The sequence below is a fragment of the Gymnogyps californianus genome, chromosome 6, assembly GCF_018139145.2.
Source record: "Gymnogyps californianus isolate 813 chromosome 6, ASM1813914v2, whole genome shotgun sequence".
Taxonomy (NCBI): Eukaryota; Metazoa; Chordata; class Aves; order Accipitriformes; family Cathartidae; genus Gymnogyps; species Gymnogyps californianus.
In genome coordinates, this window is record NC_059476.1 from 11,883,353 (window position 1) to 11,901,357 (window position 18,005).

Below are 18,005 nucleotides of genomic sequence, written 5' to 3' on the forward strand. Positions count from 1 at the left end.
ATTTAAGGGAGCAGGAGGGGCTGGCTCCACTGCGTGGCTGTAAGAGAGTCTTCCCTAGATCCGTCTTGTTCTTGAGAAGGGGCTTGGCAAAGCTGCGCTGCATAGACATGTTCAGACTCCCTCAGTGCCAGCCTGGACACTCCTACACAAGTCACCTGTTTTCAAAAACACATTCGGTAAATACTTACCACGAGTTTAATCACTCAGTGCTCTTCTGCATGTTGTAATACAAAAGGGCGGTGGTAGATGTACAGCTTAATTGCACACACTTCAGAGATCCGAACACAGTTAAATTTGTTCTGGTTTTAAAAAAAAAAAAAAAAAAAAGAGGCAGAAAGGAGAGCTTCACAAAAAAATATTTTTAATATGTTTTACCAGAACTTTTCACTTTTCCAGTTACATAGAAAAAAAGACGAGTTTGGTAGACAGGGGCTAAAACCAGCCAGTGTTCTCCCCTGGAACAGACGAATTAATCTTACGACCCAACTCCATTTTCTTGGGCTCTTCAAAACAAAGAAACAGCTATTTTTCCTCCCAAAGCACAGTATTTCTTCAGCAGCAATGGAAATGGGATCACAGCAGCTTAACTTGACCCTTCTATAAAGCTTTGTATAAACCAGTGATTTTATGATGACAACACTGTCCTTGCAAGAAAGAGCGGCAGTCAGACATCAATGCAAACATGGAATGATTAGGTCATAAATGTATGGCACTTAAAAAGATAGCTTATTTGAAGGCACCACCACAGCAGAGTGGCCAGTTGTTCTACTATATGCCCAAAGAAAGAAGTTTTCTTCCCAAAATTTATAAAACTATTTAAAAAAATGATTTGTACCCAAAACATGTGCTTTTAAAAAAATATGAACTGTGCTAAGCAACTCTTAAAATTTTGGTATATTATATATGTGTATACATATATACATACACACACCAAAAAAGCATGCGTGTTTGTATATATAAGATATCTATCTGTTTTCCCTTTAAACTTTTAAGGCTTCAGGAGTTGGTTCTCACGTTCAGTAGCTTTCCAGCTTAAGACGACCTCCATCTCCTTCACTCACAAAACGCTTTCTGCCCCTGTAAGAAAGTAGAAAGTATCTTTTCAGTAATTCAAAGTAGCATTGCTTGGTTTTTTTCTTACCTATCACCGAGAAGAATCTTCTCATGGTCTTGGGAGTCAAATATAAGGTGTGCAAGTTCAGCAAGATTAGCTGACATTTTTGGTCACTGATAGATTCAGATGGATTTTAAGCAATTTTACATTAGGTTTATTTGCAAGAAGCTTTTCAAAATTTGCGTTGTCAGGTGCTTCTACTTTGCTCACCTTTTAATGTTCACACTTGCAAAAGATGCTAGTTTGAAAGCCCAGGAATGGTGGTTTTCTACCCAAAACCGAAGTACATAAGCCAAAAATGCCTCTCAACGTATTAATGGTAACTGAAGTACAGTCAAGCTTTTGTTGCAGTGATGATTTTCAACCCTCCCATCCCCCAAACCTGCAAAACATTTGGTACCAAGATACACACAAACTCAATTTTAAGTCTAAAGTCCACAAATGGAGGCTGTTTTTGATAAAGACACTAACATTTCAAAATCTGAATTTATCGCAAGCTGTCAAGGTGGTTTAAGCTGCCTAACAAAACATCCAAACTGGAAAAGATCTGTCTAATAAATAGTATTCCTGATGCATAAAATTGCAAATAATAGTTCTAACATCATATTTAAAAATTTATATGTATTCCCCACAGGAAATGAAACTTAGTAATTTACTGTGACCAGTAAGGAGGGAACAGAATACTGATTAGCTATAGTTTAAACAGCATTATTTATGCTATAAGTAAACAATAAAAAACCAAAAGCACTATACAAACCACATGATAGACAGATACAAAGGGATCAGGTGTGTAGAGCTTATTCCACGTAAGTGTCCTATTCCTTTTGACGTAAATATTGGAATTGGTTGTCTTGTCTTAGAACTCTATTCATGCCGTTTTGGTATGTTTAAACCATTTTTTAAGCAATTTTTTTTTCCACTGTCACCTACATGGATCATTGCGACGCCTGAATCTTCCATCTCAGTACTGCACTGATCTCTACCAAGGAAATCGGCAAAACAGAGGAGAGGGAGGCCTTCATCCTCTGGAGAGCACGCAGGCATGCTGCCTGGGATTCACTGGAGGCTTACTTTCCTCAAGTATTTGTCCCAGCCTCCACCTAACAGGTTTCACATCAGTGCAGCTTCTTAGTAAACTTTTTACCAGTCCAACCCTCTGTTTCTCCATCCTCTGTAGTTTCCAGTTCCAATCTGTAATACTTTGGTCATAAGGTCCTGCTTTCTGTTACCTACAATGGGGACAAAAAGCAGTGCCTTCACCGATCTACAATAAAACAAGTACCTTGAAGGACAGAGGTCTCTCAGTGGTTTGGAGATTATTCCAGCCTGAAAGCATTCTTCTACAAACCGCTCAAGCACAGAATAGGAGTGTGGCACATCCAGGTTAATATCTGGGATTTCACAGTAAACTCGTTCATAGCCCTGCAATGTAAGAATTCAAATAATGATCTGGTTATTCTATGATTTTATTACAAATTTTTAAAATACCGTTTTGCACTCAGAGGATTTATTTTTCAATGTAGTTTCATGTATACTACGGACAGTTTCAACAAACCTAAAGCAGGGCAGCTGGAAGTCAGTGGAAAAGCAAGGTGTAATACCAGCCACTACCACGGTATTACACAACTACCTATCTACATAAAAACACCAGCTGAATTTTTAACTTCTTTACAAGTCAGAAATCCAGACAGCACAGAATGTGTATGTTAGCCTGGCTGCTATCGCATGGGTAGTAAGACAAGGAAGAAAAGTTAATTTTTCTTCCATGTAAATGAACGAAATGTGGCCACAAATCTCCACACGACAGTTTATGCAGTAAGGGAAACACTGGTGACAACCAGAGATGACTTCATCACTTCCCACCAGCAGCATGGCTCCGTAAATTTTGACACAAGTCTTTGTGTGGTACCTAGTTTGCCCTGGGACAGAACAGCTGTCCTATATCCACACCTAGAAGCAAAGCCATGGATGATTCCAACTGTGTAAAATATTAGCTGTTCTAATTGACATTTGTAATTAAGTGGGTCCTTATTGTACTTCAATTATGAAGAACTACTGGATAAAAAGAAAAATTATATTTAAGGAAAATGAAGCTATATTGCAGCATTTTAAATGATTAGTTTTAACCACTTAATTTTATAAAAGCAGTTGGAAATCTTTGACTGAACATTCAAATATTCTGTACCTCGCAGTTCTACAGAGAAGAACTGCTCGGAATTCATTTGTACTTCTTCCAGTGCATGACAACTATTGTACATATATCAGTGACAGATTATTTGTATGGGATACAGAACGACCATGGAGAATTTTTAAAAAAGTAGCAGTCAGCAATAGACTACAAATAGCACTTAAAAGAAGGTAAAAACTATGCAAATTTTGGAAGACCTTACCCAAAATTCTCTAAACGCCATACTTACTCTCTTCATTTGGTCCATAGTAATGACAGAAGACTTCCAGAGAGATTTCAACAAATCCAGTATCATTTTGAAGGTCTTTTCTCCCGTTGACTCCAAAACCATCACAATGGCCTAAAACAAATCATGCAAGTGTTTTAGCTAAAAAGAAAACAGTGGTTCAAGTACATGTTGTGTGAGCATATGAGGTGCGAAAAGGAGTGAATGCATCATTATGCATTTTCTGGGGAGACAAGTCCATTTGTTACATGCACTCACAACTTCAGTATATTATTATTATTTGAAAAGAAAAATTGATTAAGTTATTTGGATAAAGTTAAAAGGTATGGCAAACCAGAAAGGACTAGACAGAGTGAATAGCATTGCCTTTCTGGCTCCGGTTTGAGAGATACATGACTATATCCATATGGTTGCTGCAGTACAGATGGCAATTAATTAATTTTGTGAAAGTAATTTTGTATCTATGATTATTTTGTATCTGTGATTTTAGAAGAACTTCGAAGTTTAAAATCTACAAATCTCCACAACCCCCATCAACTAAAAGGATTCTCTTTTTCTATCGTGAAGGAATTTTCTAAAAGGAGTCCATTTACTGAAAAGAAAATTTTGTTGATTGTGGGTGTTCAGCTTTATTGGTAAATAACCATTTCCCACTTTGGCAGATAAAAGAGTACAAATGGGAACAGTCTCCCACATACAGCAAAGATGATCCTTCTCTCATATAGCCTGGTTCCGAAATATCTCAGAGCTTTTACAAATGTGCTAGATGGAACAATCCCACCCTGAAAATGCAGCTCTATAACTTAACAAAAACAGCTAACACCCATTACAATACCCAGATATCTGAAACTAAAAGGAAATAAACACCAAAACAAAGCATGGCTTTTTGCTGCAATTCCTCAGCAGAAAATGAACTGAGCTCTTCTTTTTCAGGAATTTGTAATAATCTGAACTCAGCTATTTACCCAACAAACAAAAATTAATTCTGGATCTTCCCAGAGTTAGCAGCAGCTTACTTGTTGCACAGTGTGCACACAAACGAGCGCACAAACCATTAACTTTACATGAAACAATTTAGTTATTCAAGTAACATCAGAACAAACAACCTCAGCTTCTGATTCCATTATATTATTTGCATGCCCACATCAAAACAAAACCAAACCTGTTGGTATTACTGAGTTACTAAAAGGACTCTGATTTCTCCTTACTTCATATACAAGTTCATGGTGAAAATGGGGTACTTCCAGTTCCTGAAGGCAACGTTCAGCTTCCAGTACATCTCCGGAAAGCAAATACTCTTTCAGCAACATATCAATCTATTGAATTTTAAAACAAACAAAAAGCCCAACACTAATTAGATATAAAATTTAAAAGTTGTCAACTGTTTTGATAATCCGTGATGAACCCAGTAGCAAGTTAGTTCCTGAAACTTGCTGCTAGTGTTCTTATAAATGTAATTACATTGAGACGTTATCAGCAACCTAAAACACAGTGTAAGCCAAATACCTATCCATAGCATTAATACAGACACACAAGCACCAAAATATTGCTTTATAAGATGGGTATCACCATAAAAAGTTAATATGGGTATGATTAAGTTTATCTTCTCCCCTGAACTCCTTCTCCTATCATCTGTTACACTCACAACTTAGAAATTATAACATGACCTTTCCCTTTAAACCTGCCTACTTCATAGTGTGGATCTCCAAACATTCCTGTTTCTTCCTCTCTCTTATTACTGTGCTTTTCATCAGTGATGCCAAAAAATAATAATAGTTTATCTAGTTTAGCCAGTTTCATCTTGGCTCTTCTAATTACTTCACCATTTTATATTGAAAGCTCTTAAAAAGCTAAGTGCTTAAAGCAAAAATAAATGTATACTTGCAATACAGAGTACGTACTAGCATATTCCCACCACTGATAAATACTACAAAATCAATGAAATGGATCTACATCAGTTTTTAAAAATTACTTTGTATAAATAAATTTTTTAAAAAAGCCACAACACTCAGGACATCATTTTGCTACAGGATATATGTATCTCTTCGCTCCATACCAAACAAGATAAGCTTAGACAAACAGTAAACTCTAGAGAGAAGAGTTTTGTAGAAATCAGCTACCTCTTTAACAAGGTGTTTCACAGACTGCTGGCCACCTCCTGACCCCCACACGTTGTCTATACGCTTTCCACCCTTTGTCATACTCAGCAACACAGTAGCTCGGTCCAGCGCAGCTCTAGAAAGTAAAGTTGGTGTTTTTAAAAACTTATTACAAAACTTCATTAAAAGGCATCTGTAACTTCCCCCACTGCCATTCCTCTTTGGGCAAAGCGACCAGATCCCTCAGAAGAGGTCAAGGTTAGCAACTCCATGGGGTCATCTGGATCAAGAAGCCAGCAAGCTAGCTCTCCACATTCTCTTGCTGCCACCTTTACACTTTTGGTTATACCATGCTAAGGAGAGGTAACAATCCTGTGATGGTAGCAGATCTGAATCATCAATGCAGAACCTGAAACATCCTCACAAGAAAGAACTTAATATTTTCTTATGCAGAGATGGATTGTGTCTGGGCTCCTCCAAGAATGCAGCTTGGCATGTATATCAAACACAAGAGGCTTGAGTTGCTTCCACGCTGAAGAACAGCTTTTCTACTGAAATACTGTTTTCTGTTTGGGTCTAAAGAATTATGAAACCTTGAGCCAAAACAGCACTTCAAGAGGCAAATATATAGTTGCAAAAAGATGGCGTGAACTAGGGAAGCTTGCCAGTTCATTGAGAAAGCAATGAAAAAGGAAGTAAGGTGAAAAGAAGTCTCAGATCCAGTTAAGTACTATCCAGCTAAAGAAGGAACAGTTATCCCAATCCTCATACTGGGGGCTAGCCAGTAACAATAAGTCTATTCACCAAGATTTAACGAGCAGAAAAGACTGGCCAAGAAATAGCAAAAGCAGCAAAGCATCCCAGATGTGCAGTATGCAGGCTACAATCCTTCCAATCACAGGAGACATTTGTATAACTGACAGACAATTTTCACAATTTGAACCCTCAAGTTAGGCAGCTAAGCATTTCCCTTCCTTCTAAAAGTACCCAACTATAATCATTACAAATGGAGCTTTTAGAAGCTTCAAGATTTCAGCACCTCTACATCAAGCCTGAAACATACGCTTATGGGGGAAAAATAATAAAACATGGCTAGTTATTAAAATGTCTCTCTTTGTCAGAGATTGCTCCTTCAAACTTCTCACCCTGACAGGGAAAACAATTATACTTCTTGATGAATAAAGCATTACAGAGAAAGTCTGGGAAAGCACTGCACGAGCTTCAAACCTTTATAAGGCAAAACACATGTATGTATTTCACAACATATTTACAGCAGCTGTCCTGATGTTATATTTACTCATTAATCACATTAAAGTTTTTTCTAAAGACAAAACCTTCTATAACCACTTCTTGTTTCAGCTCTTCCCCCCCCCCCCCCCAACATCAGCTGGACAACAAACCTTGCAAACTGAACTCAAATGCATTAATACATTTTTCAGGCACTTTCAGTATTTCTCCTCTGACCTGAGTCATTCTGGATTTTGTTGTTCTTGCAGACTTTGTGGGTTTCTTTTTTATGATTTTAAATTAAAAAATAACAACTTATAGAGAACCACATGATTTATCCTTAAGTCCTAAATTCCTGATCATCATCTTTGGCATTTGGAATAGAAAACTGTAGCTATATAGAGAAAACAAGAAAGTTACCGAGCTTGGACACAATCCACAGTGCCTTTGTAGCCATCTATGTAGGTACTGCTTAGAATCCCATCTCCAACAGCTCTAGCAATAAACTGGCCCACCAACTGCAACAAAACAGAAGCATTTTTAATTAAATGTTGAATTTCAAAGTAGTTCTAAGTAGACAATTATAATGTGCTTGGGTTTTCAGATTTTATTTAAATGAGCCATCTCAAAGTAAAAACACAGCCTTGGAAATTGGTAGGAGATTACAGACAGCAAGACAATCCATAGACACTTTTCAAAATACAGAGTCTATTTCAGTTTACTTGATCAATTTTCGCCACAACTTAAAAGAAAAAGCTTTTGACGACTAGCATAGAACTTCACAAATATACCTGTGGTGCCCTGGGAGAATCCAACACCAATTCAGGTAGTTCTTTAAGCAATCTATCAAACGATTTTTCCACATCAGTTTTGCTTACTACTGTCCCGCAAAGGTCGGAGATAAGCTTAGATGTCATTTCCCTGTGACTAGCCTTCCCCTCTAATGCCAAGGAAACAGCCAGCACTGGCACACTGTATTTCATTTCACCAAGGTTTAAATCCTTCAGCATCTCCTAAATAAGATTTGAAAAACAAAACAGATTAAGATTCCATAATTTTTATTATATAAATATATTATACAAATATATTACAAATATATAAATATTTATATGATTATATTAATATATTTACATACATGCTTCTGCTCATGTAATGAATATAACTGCTTAGGTATTCTTACTGCACATTTCTTGCCAACATCTCTATACACTCATTTATAGCTAGCAGTTGGATTCCCTTGCATGCTACAGGTTTGCCCCCTAAAATAAAGACGTAAAAAGGCATGCGACATACCGAAACTTCGTTAGTATCTCCATGTTCAAAATACTCCTGTATGATTGGTGTTAAAGTTTTTTCAAATGCTCTTTCATCCAGAGGTAAAACTACTGTTTCATAGACACAGTTCTCCTATTTTAAAAGACAACAAAAGCATATACCCTTTTGTAAACACTACTGTCTCTTCTTACATCTTATGCAGTGCTAATAGCATCAAAATAGATTGTCTAAATCCTTAATGCTTTAGTCTTGGTAGTCAGTGTTCTGCCAAAAAACATCAGATTATGTCTCTACCATTAAAGCATGGACAATGCTGGCCAAATGTCATGCTGCTTATATTTTGAATTTACTGTTAGCTGAATTCAACTGAAAGGCTGAATTTACTGTCAAACAATGGTAAACACTCCAAACTCTGTTCCTAGGATTCTGCTGACACCATATGAACACAGAGATCAAGCACCTATATACTATGTACTGATGGGAGAGCAACAGAAACTCCTGTGCCAGCCCAGCAGTTAGCTGTGCCACAGCACAAGATTTAACTTTCAGCACTTTTCCCTTCAGCGGCACTCCAGTCCCTGACAGCAAGCCTGCCTGTTTTCCCTCTTCCTTAGTGACTGCATGACCAGACAGGCGATAGCATGTACAAATCAGAAAAGGCATTTTCAGAATATCTGTGAGTGAAGACATTCCCTAAGGGGAGAAAAGAATCACACACCAACTGCCTCCTGTATAACCTGGTCCTGCAGAGTTCCAGCATGACTAGATCTCCCCGCTGTCATTCAGTTCCCTACTCCTCACAGACTACAGAAGTAACATTCAGAGCAATACTACAGATCACAGAAATCTGAACAAAGAAGCTTTCCAACTAATGCTTATTGGAAAGAAGCTTTCCATGATCAAGAAGTATATCAGAAGTCCAAAAGCCTATCCTTCCCTCACATTAGTCTCCATTTACAACCTTAGAAGAGCTAAGCATACAGAAGTTCCACAGAATATTCATTCTTCATTAAACTTTCTTTTACACACTCAACAGCTTCATTTTTAATAGCTATGTCTGTTAATGTAAAGCCTTGAATTGCAGCAAAAAAACTGATACTGGAAGAAGGTTTTGATATTCCCACATACCATCGTCTCAGCAGCTATGGCTACAGCAAACAGCCTCTGCTCAAAGGACACAACTATCGCTCTGCTTCTGTTACACAGAATTTACTTATGGTCTCACAATTGTGTTTGTAATCAGTGTTTCCTTTCCTCAGTGATTTAATGTTATAAAGCACCCTTTGCCCAATGAGCTTTACTTTTTTTTTTTCCCCCCCTGATAATATGGCTGTAAGGTACAATATTCCACAACATATTCTAAATAAATAAATGTAAACAAAATATCCAGACTATCAACTTCACACTACTTTCAAGTGTTTATACCAAGTAGATACAAGACATTGGGAGGGTTGGGAACACAGGGAAGAGAAAAATCCATAAAGGATACTGTCCCCTACTAAACTCTAGACTTCAGAAAGTCTGTGTTGCATTTTTAACATGGTGCCTGTTTGCAATATAGAGCAGCATTGCAACCTTCACCTCCACGAGAACCAGCAGTAAAGAACACACCTGGGAAAAGGGTGCTGCCCAGTCAGGCACAGAAAGAGGGCTTCTGGGGTAAGATTTGTGAGTATTACATTGTGACACTTCTACACCAGTTGTCTTTAACTGGCCAATAATCCATTCTTGAACATAAAAATTAGCATTTCATACAGCCAGGCTGACATTCACATAACTCACAAAGTCAAACTTCCATTAATATAAGCATCACAGCAATTGAAATCAATAAAGGAAATAAAAACCAACACTGCAAAGAAATTATTTGCCTACCTGATCATCATCATAATTAGGATCCTTAATATCTACTTCTTCCACATCATATACTTGACCTGGTGTTCCCCAAACTCCTTTACCACCTGCTCCACCTGGCAAAATACGGCACAGTAAGCAAGGACTGCCAGTTTACAAAGAATACTTCTGAGTTCAACCCAAGATTCTTTCACTTAAGAGTGATGTATCACTGCCTGTGCCCACCTCCTGACTCTAACAATATATGCTGAAAAGGGTGTGTTTGAATGACATGTTTCCACTTTAGCAACCAGTCTTTTCATCACTTTCCAGTAAGATACTAGAAGCAGTATGAAACTGCACAATTACTGAAGGTTGAAACTGTACTTTCAAATATAACCATCCTTTAAGTTTGCATTAATAACAGTCCTGTGAACCACGAACAGTTCACATTTGTGTATTACATTTGCTAAGAAAAGGTACTTACCTTAAAGACAGAAGTTAATTGATGACACACATATAACATTTTCTGATAAGAATGCCACCTACTATTAGCTCTGATTGCCACCTACTATCTAACATAACCAAATGCCTACACAGAGACTGTGGTTTATGAAAATGATTCCCAGTGGGAAAAAAAAAATACTATGTTTTGGACAGAATCTGTACCTTTATCATGCTTCTCTCTTCACTAAGCTACACCAACCTTTCTTTGGTAGACCTCTTCCCTTTCCAGACCGGGATCGCCTGTCCAGGAGTTTCCCCTTTGGGCTCGTTGGTACAACTCCAGTCTTCAGTGTCTCTCCATTGTCACTAACAGAGTCTCCTCTCCCAGAATCTCTAGAAGAATTTTTCCTCAACCGTCTCTTTGCTTTAGCATTTATTTTGGCTTCAGTAATTGAAGTTGCAGGAATCCAATTTCCATTGATTTCAGTCTTTCGTTCCTCAGACCCACCATTTTCTTCATCACCGGAAAATGGAGCATCACTTAGATTCTCAAGTTCTTAAAAAGGAGACAGAGCAAAAAAAAATCTGTTATAGTTTTAAACAGTTTTATGTTAGAATACCAAAACACATTTCATTTAAAAAGGATTACAACATTAAATAGAACTCTTATTTCCAACAGTGTTAGGGCAAATGATGTCTACACATCACAGTAATAAGGAGTTCCTTATTCCCCTGCACAAACTATCCACAATCTAAACAGAACCTATGTCAAGAGCTGGAAAGCAAATGAATAAACCATTTATGAACAGGTAAACCACAGAAAACCCCACCCTTGTTAAACAGAAACTATCAGAACTCCTCAGTGCGCAAGATCTAAGTGCCTCGTTCTCACTCCACCCACTCATCTCTTCATTTAGAAACAAACAAAACTGCCAATACAGTAAATTCTGTAAGAACTCACTAATGTTAACAGACTGGTCACCAAAGTGAAATTAATTTCCTAAATCATCAACCAACATTCCCCCCATTCAAGGAATTTCAAACACAGCTGACCAGCTGGAAAAGCAATGATTTAGACTTACAAGAATACAAAAACATCACTACTTTTTTGTTTTTAAAGTTACAGAAAAAAAATGCTGCTTCATACAAAGCCTGGGGAGTTCAGTAACCAAGACTCACAGAATAAATAATGTCTGTTGAACCACTGTGATCTCTTCTTCTCTATTGATTGCCCCTCACTGTAGCTTCTGTCAAGACTGTTTCTCAAATGGCCATGGTTTATTCCCCAGCACAATCATATATAGTAGGTAACTAGCTTTGTTTCATACCCAACAAAAAAACTCTCTCACAACTTAATCTGTAAATGTCTCGGAGCACTGAGAAGTGCAATAATTTCATTCTTTCGGGAATTTAATGCACATTTAAAATTTGGATCTAACATCTTTTATTTCACAAAGTCAGGATGTCCCCCACCTGAGCTGTATGGTTCAGCAGAATGTCTTATTGAGAGCATTATGAGCAAAAGCCTTCCTAAGTTCTTCTTCCCCTTCTTAACCCATCAAGATAAAAAAAGCACCTGGGGACCTATTTACATTCCAGTTAGTACCCTGGGAGTCCTTGCAAATTGGAAAACACACACACAAAGGGAACATCCTCAGCTCTGCTACACAGCCCTTCTTTTCTTGAGGATTCAGTAGAGTCTCAAAGACACAACCTATAGCCCCAACCCTAGGAAGTACAATGATGAGGCACACGGAAGCAGCAGCTTTTCCAGCTGTGCCAAGCCTACTTTACAGAAAAGTTCACTGCCATAAACCCAGAATATGAAGAATATTTTAAATTTGTGTTTGAACTTAGCTGAATGTATTACTTCACCATTCCAATACATTCTAATTAGCAATGTTCATTTGGCAATACTTCTCAGAACTATATTTTTTCTATTCAGAACAGGTTCATGAAGAATTGTTTTGAAAGCAAAGTGCACTAGTAAAACATTTCCAACCTCAAAGTATTTACCCATATCAAAGAGGATACTACACTACAAAATGAAGAAAGTTTGATGCAGCTGCCTCCTTCGTGATCAAAGAAATAACATTTAGATACTAGTTTTAGATACTACATTTAGATTCACAGATGTGAATGCTATAGCTGAACAATAATGCAGCCATTCCAGTCTAAGCTTCATCTTTTCACTCATTACTCCCACAAAAGCATTCCTTTTATGCTTGCAGAAAGCTAAAAAACAAAAGCATGCTATCACATCCAGGAAAAGATTCCCCACAACAAGCCTTCTCGGTTTGTCTAACATTTTAATAAAACAATGAGAGATTTGCATAAAGCTAGCAGAGGGGAAAAAAAGGCAAAACCAAACAGAACAGGTTTCCTTCCTCTCATTCCCCAGGGAGACCTCATCAGCACAACCAGCTCATCTCTTCATGTCCACTCTCCCATGAATTTCTGTTTAGACCTGCAATCTGGCTGTCCAGGAACTACACTCTTCAATGACCACTTACTTCTTTCTCAGTTTCCAAAGAAAACAGCCAACAATTAACACAAGGCAGTCCTGAATCTGACAACTAAGGATAAAAGGGGAGGCTACAGTCCAACCTCCTTACACAATCCTCATCTCAGGTTCGAGACTAAAGGAAATCCTCCACAGGAAACATCCAACCCATAAGAATATTTCTCACTGCATTACTAAACACTGGTTTTATATAACACTATCACTTCCAGCTGCAACCTCTTTCTCCATCACACTATAACCAACTGGCCCTCCACTATTAGTTACCTAGTTAGGCTGAAAAATACGATAAACAGATATACTAGTTTTCAACAATTTTCTAAAATAAAATAATTTTATAAAAAGTACCTATAAAATTATGCAGATCTTCCTTTCAGCTTCTCATTTTTACATCATATAACATATACATACACGTATATAAGCAATAACGGTGTTCTATAAACTTTAAGATGTTGCTTACTATATATTAAAAAGTTATCAAAATTTATCTTATTACCCTGCTATTAAGCCTAGCAGGCACACTTAAAATCTGTGCTTCTATGGTGCTACCTTAATTAACAAAGCATTCAGCAAGTACTTACCTACACACAAATTTCATTTGACCAAATTAGGTCAATTGAGGTATCTAGCAGTTTCTCACCTGTTACCCAAATATAATTCTAAAATGCTGAGAAGCAAGGTATCTTCTACATTAAACTAATTCTGGTTTAAAATAAGAGGTCATATGGAGCATGTTGCCACTTCAACTGCATTACATACCATCTTAACATATGTACAATTTTTTTCTGAAAAACATTTAAAACCTACAAAAACTCTTTAGTATAAAAAGGTCACTGCAGATCATCACAACCTTTGGAAGACACAGAAACAACATGAAACTATGTTAAGTTGACTAAGCATCATAAACCACGTTTGTGACATGGACAAAACAGTCAATTTCAGGGCAGCCTCTAAACACATATTTGGTAAATTTTTCCCATGCCAGCCCACTTCCAGTCAAGCCTTTCATCGTTTCCTCTAATTTTAAGCTAAACAGCTACATAAAAGCAGAATTTGTACCTCTGAAATGCACCTACACATTTTACTTTTGAGCTTATTCTTTTCTTCACACCAGCACTACTTGAAGTCAGATGATACAGTCCAGAGTCACTATTATTCAGTAAATTAATGTTAACTTTATGATTTTAATAAATTTTGAAATAAACATAATCCAGCAGGATACTATGATATATAATTGAAAGAACTACTCTGTAAATTTTTGATGAGGTTTTTTTTTTAAACCAGTAGTGTTAAAAAATTAACAGGTAATACAATTTTTCTACAGAGAACACTTCAGGTCAGCTAAGCAATTTTAATTAAAAAAATACTGAATATATTACTTACCTGTTGGGGTAATATAAATGTGCTCCTTTTCTATTTCCATAGTTGCTTAACAGAACTGACTGTGAAATGTAAAGTCTTAACGTTTTCCCTCCAAGGCCTAAACAGAAACGGAGAAGCTTAGGGGAAGAAAAGCACTAGACCAAATCTTAAAGAAGTAAGAAGCTGCAAAGGCTTCACTCACAAAATACAATGCAAAAATAGGGTTTTTTTAAGTTATAATTAACTACCAGTAACCACTGAAAAGTTCCTGGGAAGGTAAATGGTGTAACATGAGACAGCACCACCCTCAAACACATCTAAGCCTTGATGTCTTAGCAGCTGTCAGTTCTGTTGCTTATAAAGGAGGCACCAGGATAAAAGCCGTTACTTTAAGGGTAGAAGCCCTCTGTATGCAGCTTTTTTTAGTTGATAAAAGTGGTTATCTATATGAGCATACAATATCAATGTTATAATTGCATCCACAAGAGAAATCATCTTCAGGTGAACTATACTGATAAAATGGTACCAATTTATCAAGTTCAGACCAGCCCTTAGAAGGTAAGCTATTTTTTGTTCCTCCCCTCAAGGACACAGTGTTTATGTTTTACTGTATGTGTACATACAGCTGTCAAGCTTTCACATCTGTGCTTCTGCACCCTTCAAACACTCCTTAGAACCACCATTCAATCTGCAAGGGATAAAGTTGAACACTTCTCTTTTTCTGTTACTCTCTCTTTCTCCTTCTTCCTAGCAGCTGCTATTCTACAAACCACCCCATGTCACAGTGAAAGAGATGGCATCATCCATCTTTCCTTTATGTCATCCATCTTTCCTTTATGTACACAAAAAATTAAGCAGCTCCAGAATTCCCCATACACTTTTTCACCTGCAAGATTTTCAAAAATCACTTTGTAGTCCTGTGAATATTACTGGTATTTGTGTCTGCCCCGTAAGAATTCAGTGGCTCTTTTTTCCCCTTTCTCATCCTTTGCTGCCCTGAAAACAGCTTACCGTTGAGTAGCAAGATTGTGACACCAAACGACAGCACTCCCTTCCCCTTTTCTTCTCTTCCCTTGTTTTCCCTTCTTATGCCCACTTGCCTACCACAGACGTATTAACTGCAAATGATTCATCACAGACCGTTGGCAATAAACTCTGGTTTAGGGCACAGTATCAAGCTGTCATGATCTTGCATTTCCTAACGTCAACCCAGTTAACAGCTTTGTGTAATAAGTAGTCCTCCCTGCCCCACACCATTTTTTTAGATAAACTTTTTTTCTGAATTACCTCAATCAATCATTCAGGAGTTCTCAAGTGTTCCCAGTCACTGTTGGTTGAGAGATTTTTTTGTATGGATCTCAGTCTAATCTGAGCAAACTACCTTGTAAGAACAGTTTTATTCTTCCTAATGGAATGTTCCATCAGTTGTCCACCTCTTTGAAAAAGAAGACAAAGGACAAAACCTGTATTAAATAACAATCATGACTTTCATCATTTGTAATCAAGTCCTGAATTTCAAGTGGAGAAATACTTTTTCCGTATAGGACCCTAGTTGAAATTCTCCACCTATGGCAACGTAATAAATAACACAACTTTCATATGCTGTCTTTTTGAGATTCAGCACCCTGCTTTGTTTGTAACAAGGATGACAGAATAACTGAGCTTTACAATTCATGTTGTCATACTGATCAGGAGACATACTCTCAATTTAGCAATGCACCCCCTCATTAACTCAAGCCAACAGGTCTGCTGGAGCTTCAGGATGCTGGTATTTATCATTGTATCAAAAAAAAAAATCACTTTATATTTTGCAGAGTTATACCACACAGTACTACCAATCAACTACAGAACACTATTTGAAAATCTGCATTAAAAACACCAGAGTAAATAACCCCAGAATTTTATGTTAGAAGAGATAATACGGGAACAAAATGGACAGAAGTAAGCATCTGCAAAACAAGAACGCTGCGAGAGATCTTAAGATTTATCAGTGATACAAATAGTACTTTTAAAGTAGTTCAGCAGACAAGGGTATGTCCTAAGTCACTGAAAACCACCAATAAAATATGCTCAGCTCTCTGTACTCACCACCACTGCATGTACTTTATCTAAATAGGCAATTCTACCCCAGCAGGTAAATAGCGGCAAATTAACGTTTAGGAACAACACACATTGCAGAAGAAAGATTCCAAAACTTATCAAGACCTTACGTCTATGCAAAATATCCCTGAGGAACTTCCACACAGCTTACACGATTTCTCTTCCCCCTAACTTTAAGCAAACACTCCCCATCACCAACGGTTTGGAGACCTGCAAACACTAGCTGTTCTTCTGCAGCCACACGCAAGAATAACCAGGTAAGATTTAGCTACCCCCACAAAACCCGTGCCGCCGGAAGAAATCAATGGCGGAGCAACTCCGGCCCTTAAGAAAAGGCGTGACTGAGGGCTGAAGGCCGGTGGGAGCACGGCTGGCGCAGAGGCCTGCCGCCACACGCTCGCACGGCGGCACAGGCCTGGCAGCCGTTGACCCGGCCCGCCTGTGGCCAAGGAGCACCCGCACCTCACGAGATGTGTCCTCAGCAACGCTGCCACCGCCGGAGGCGGTGACACGGGGCTCGCTGCGCAGCCAAGCCTGGCTGCCACCGTCGAGGGACCGGACGCGGCGGAGCAGCGAGAGCGGGGCGGGCTGGCCAGGGGGGCCGGGGGTCAGTCAGGGGGAGCAGCCCCTCACGGCGCCAACCGCCCCTCAGCGACCGCCCCGCGGCCTGGACACCCCCCCACGCACCCCGCAGGGCCGCCTCGCCCCGCCGCGCCCGCAGGGATGCAGGGCCGCCCGCGCCGTGCCGGGCCGGGCCGGGCCGGGCCGGGCCGTGCCGTCTCCCCTCACACGCCGCCCGCGGGACCGTTACCGGCGGCGGCGCTCCGCGTGCCCTGCCGCTCCCCGCCCGCTGCTCGGCCCGGCCCCGCCCCCCCCCCCCCCCGGCCGCGCGCGCCGCTGCCTGCTTGTTTTTGTTTTCTTCCCCCCAGCGACACGGCCGCCAGCGGCGCCGCGGATTGGCTGGCTCCCGCCCGCCGCCGCAGCCAATCGGCAGGCGGGGATGCCGGTGGGTGGGGACGGGAGGGTGTTCAGCCCTCAGGAAAAGGAAGGGGGGAGGGGGAGGGCGAAACCATCTCGGGGGCGTCGGCGGGGAGGGAGCGGGAAGGAGCCATTCGTGGGGGGAGGGGAGGAGGGCGCCGGTCGGTTGGGCGCGTGGCCCTCGGCGGCGCGGCCGGTGAGGAGACGTCCCGTTGTGCGGCGGCTGTTGGCTGCGGCCCGGCCGGCTGCGCGCAGCGGGCAGCGCCGCGTTCGCGAGGGGAGGTGAAGGAAATGCCTCGGTGCGTGAGGGAGTCAGAGAGACTCCTCCATGGAGCGCTGCGTGCTGCCGGCAGCGGCTTGGCTCCGTCCTGCTCAAGCCCTGTCCTGCAGGCCCTCTGGGGCGTACCGGCCCACTTGGGATGTCTGGCCTGGTGGTTAAAATAAAGCTGGTTTACGCTGTCTGTGTAGGTGCGTGAAGAGGTGTCCTTTGGGGCTATCGCACACGCAGCAGACCAGCAACTTCCATTTCCCTGTCTAACATACCCCAGTCCGCTCGCAGAAGTGCAGCACGTCATCATCTCCTGACTTCTTAACGTTCAGGAGGATCATTAGCGTCAATTAGCAATACCTTTGACAAG

At 39.9% G+C, this 18,005-nt stretch overlaps 1 protein-coding gene across 2 annotated transcripts; it reads right to left on the reverse strand.

Annotated features, from left to right (window-relative positions):
* Positions 1–344: 344 nt before the first annotated feature.
* On the reverse strand, positions 345–17,166 carry PDCD4 (programmed cell death 4). 2 transcript variants are annotated; one of them, XM_050898991.1, is made up of 13 exons: positions 17,077–17,166; positions 15,577–15,724; positions 14,311–14,407; positions 10,666–10,962; positions 10,002–10,096; positions 8,148–8,261; positions 7,646–7,867; positions 7,275–7,372; positions 5,649–5,763; positions 4,737–4,844; positions 3,532–3,642; positions 2,397–2,536; positions 345–1,077 (listed from the first exon to the last, which is right to left on the reverse strand). In XM_050898991.1, exons 3-13 carry the CDS (start codon positions 14,348–14,350, stop codon positions 1,017–1,019), a joined length of 1,401 nt encoding a protein of 466 aa, XP_050754948.1. In that variant the 5' UTR covers positions 14,351–14,407; positions 15,577–15,724; positions 17,077–17,166; the 3' UTR covers positions 345–1,016. The 2 variants fall into 2 exon arrangements, with proteins under 2 accessions (XP_050754948.1, XP_050754945.1); XM_050898988.1 differs by lacking the exon at positions 17,077–17,166 and adding an exon at positions 16,852–17,024.
* Between the last annotated feature and the right edge of the window lie 839 nt (positions 17,167–18,005).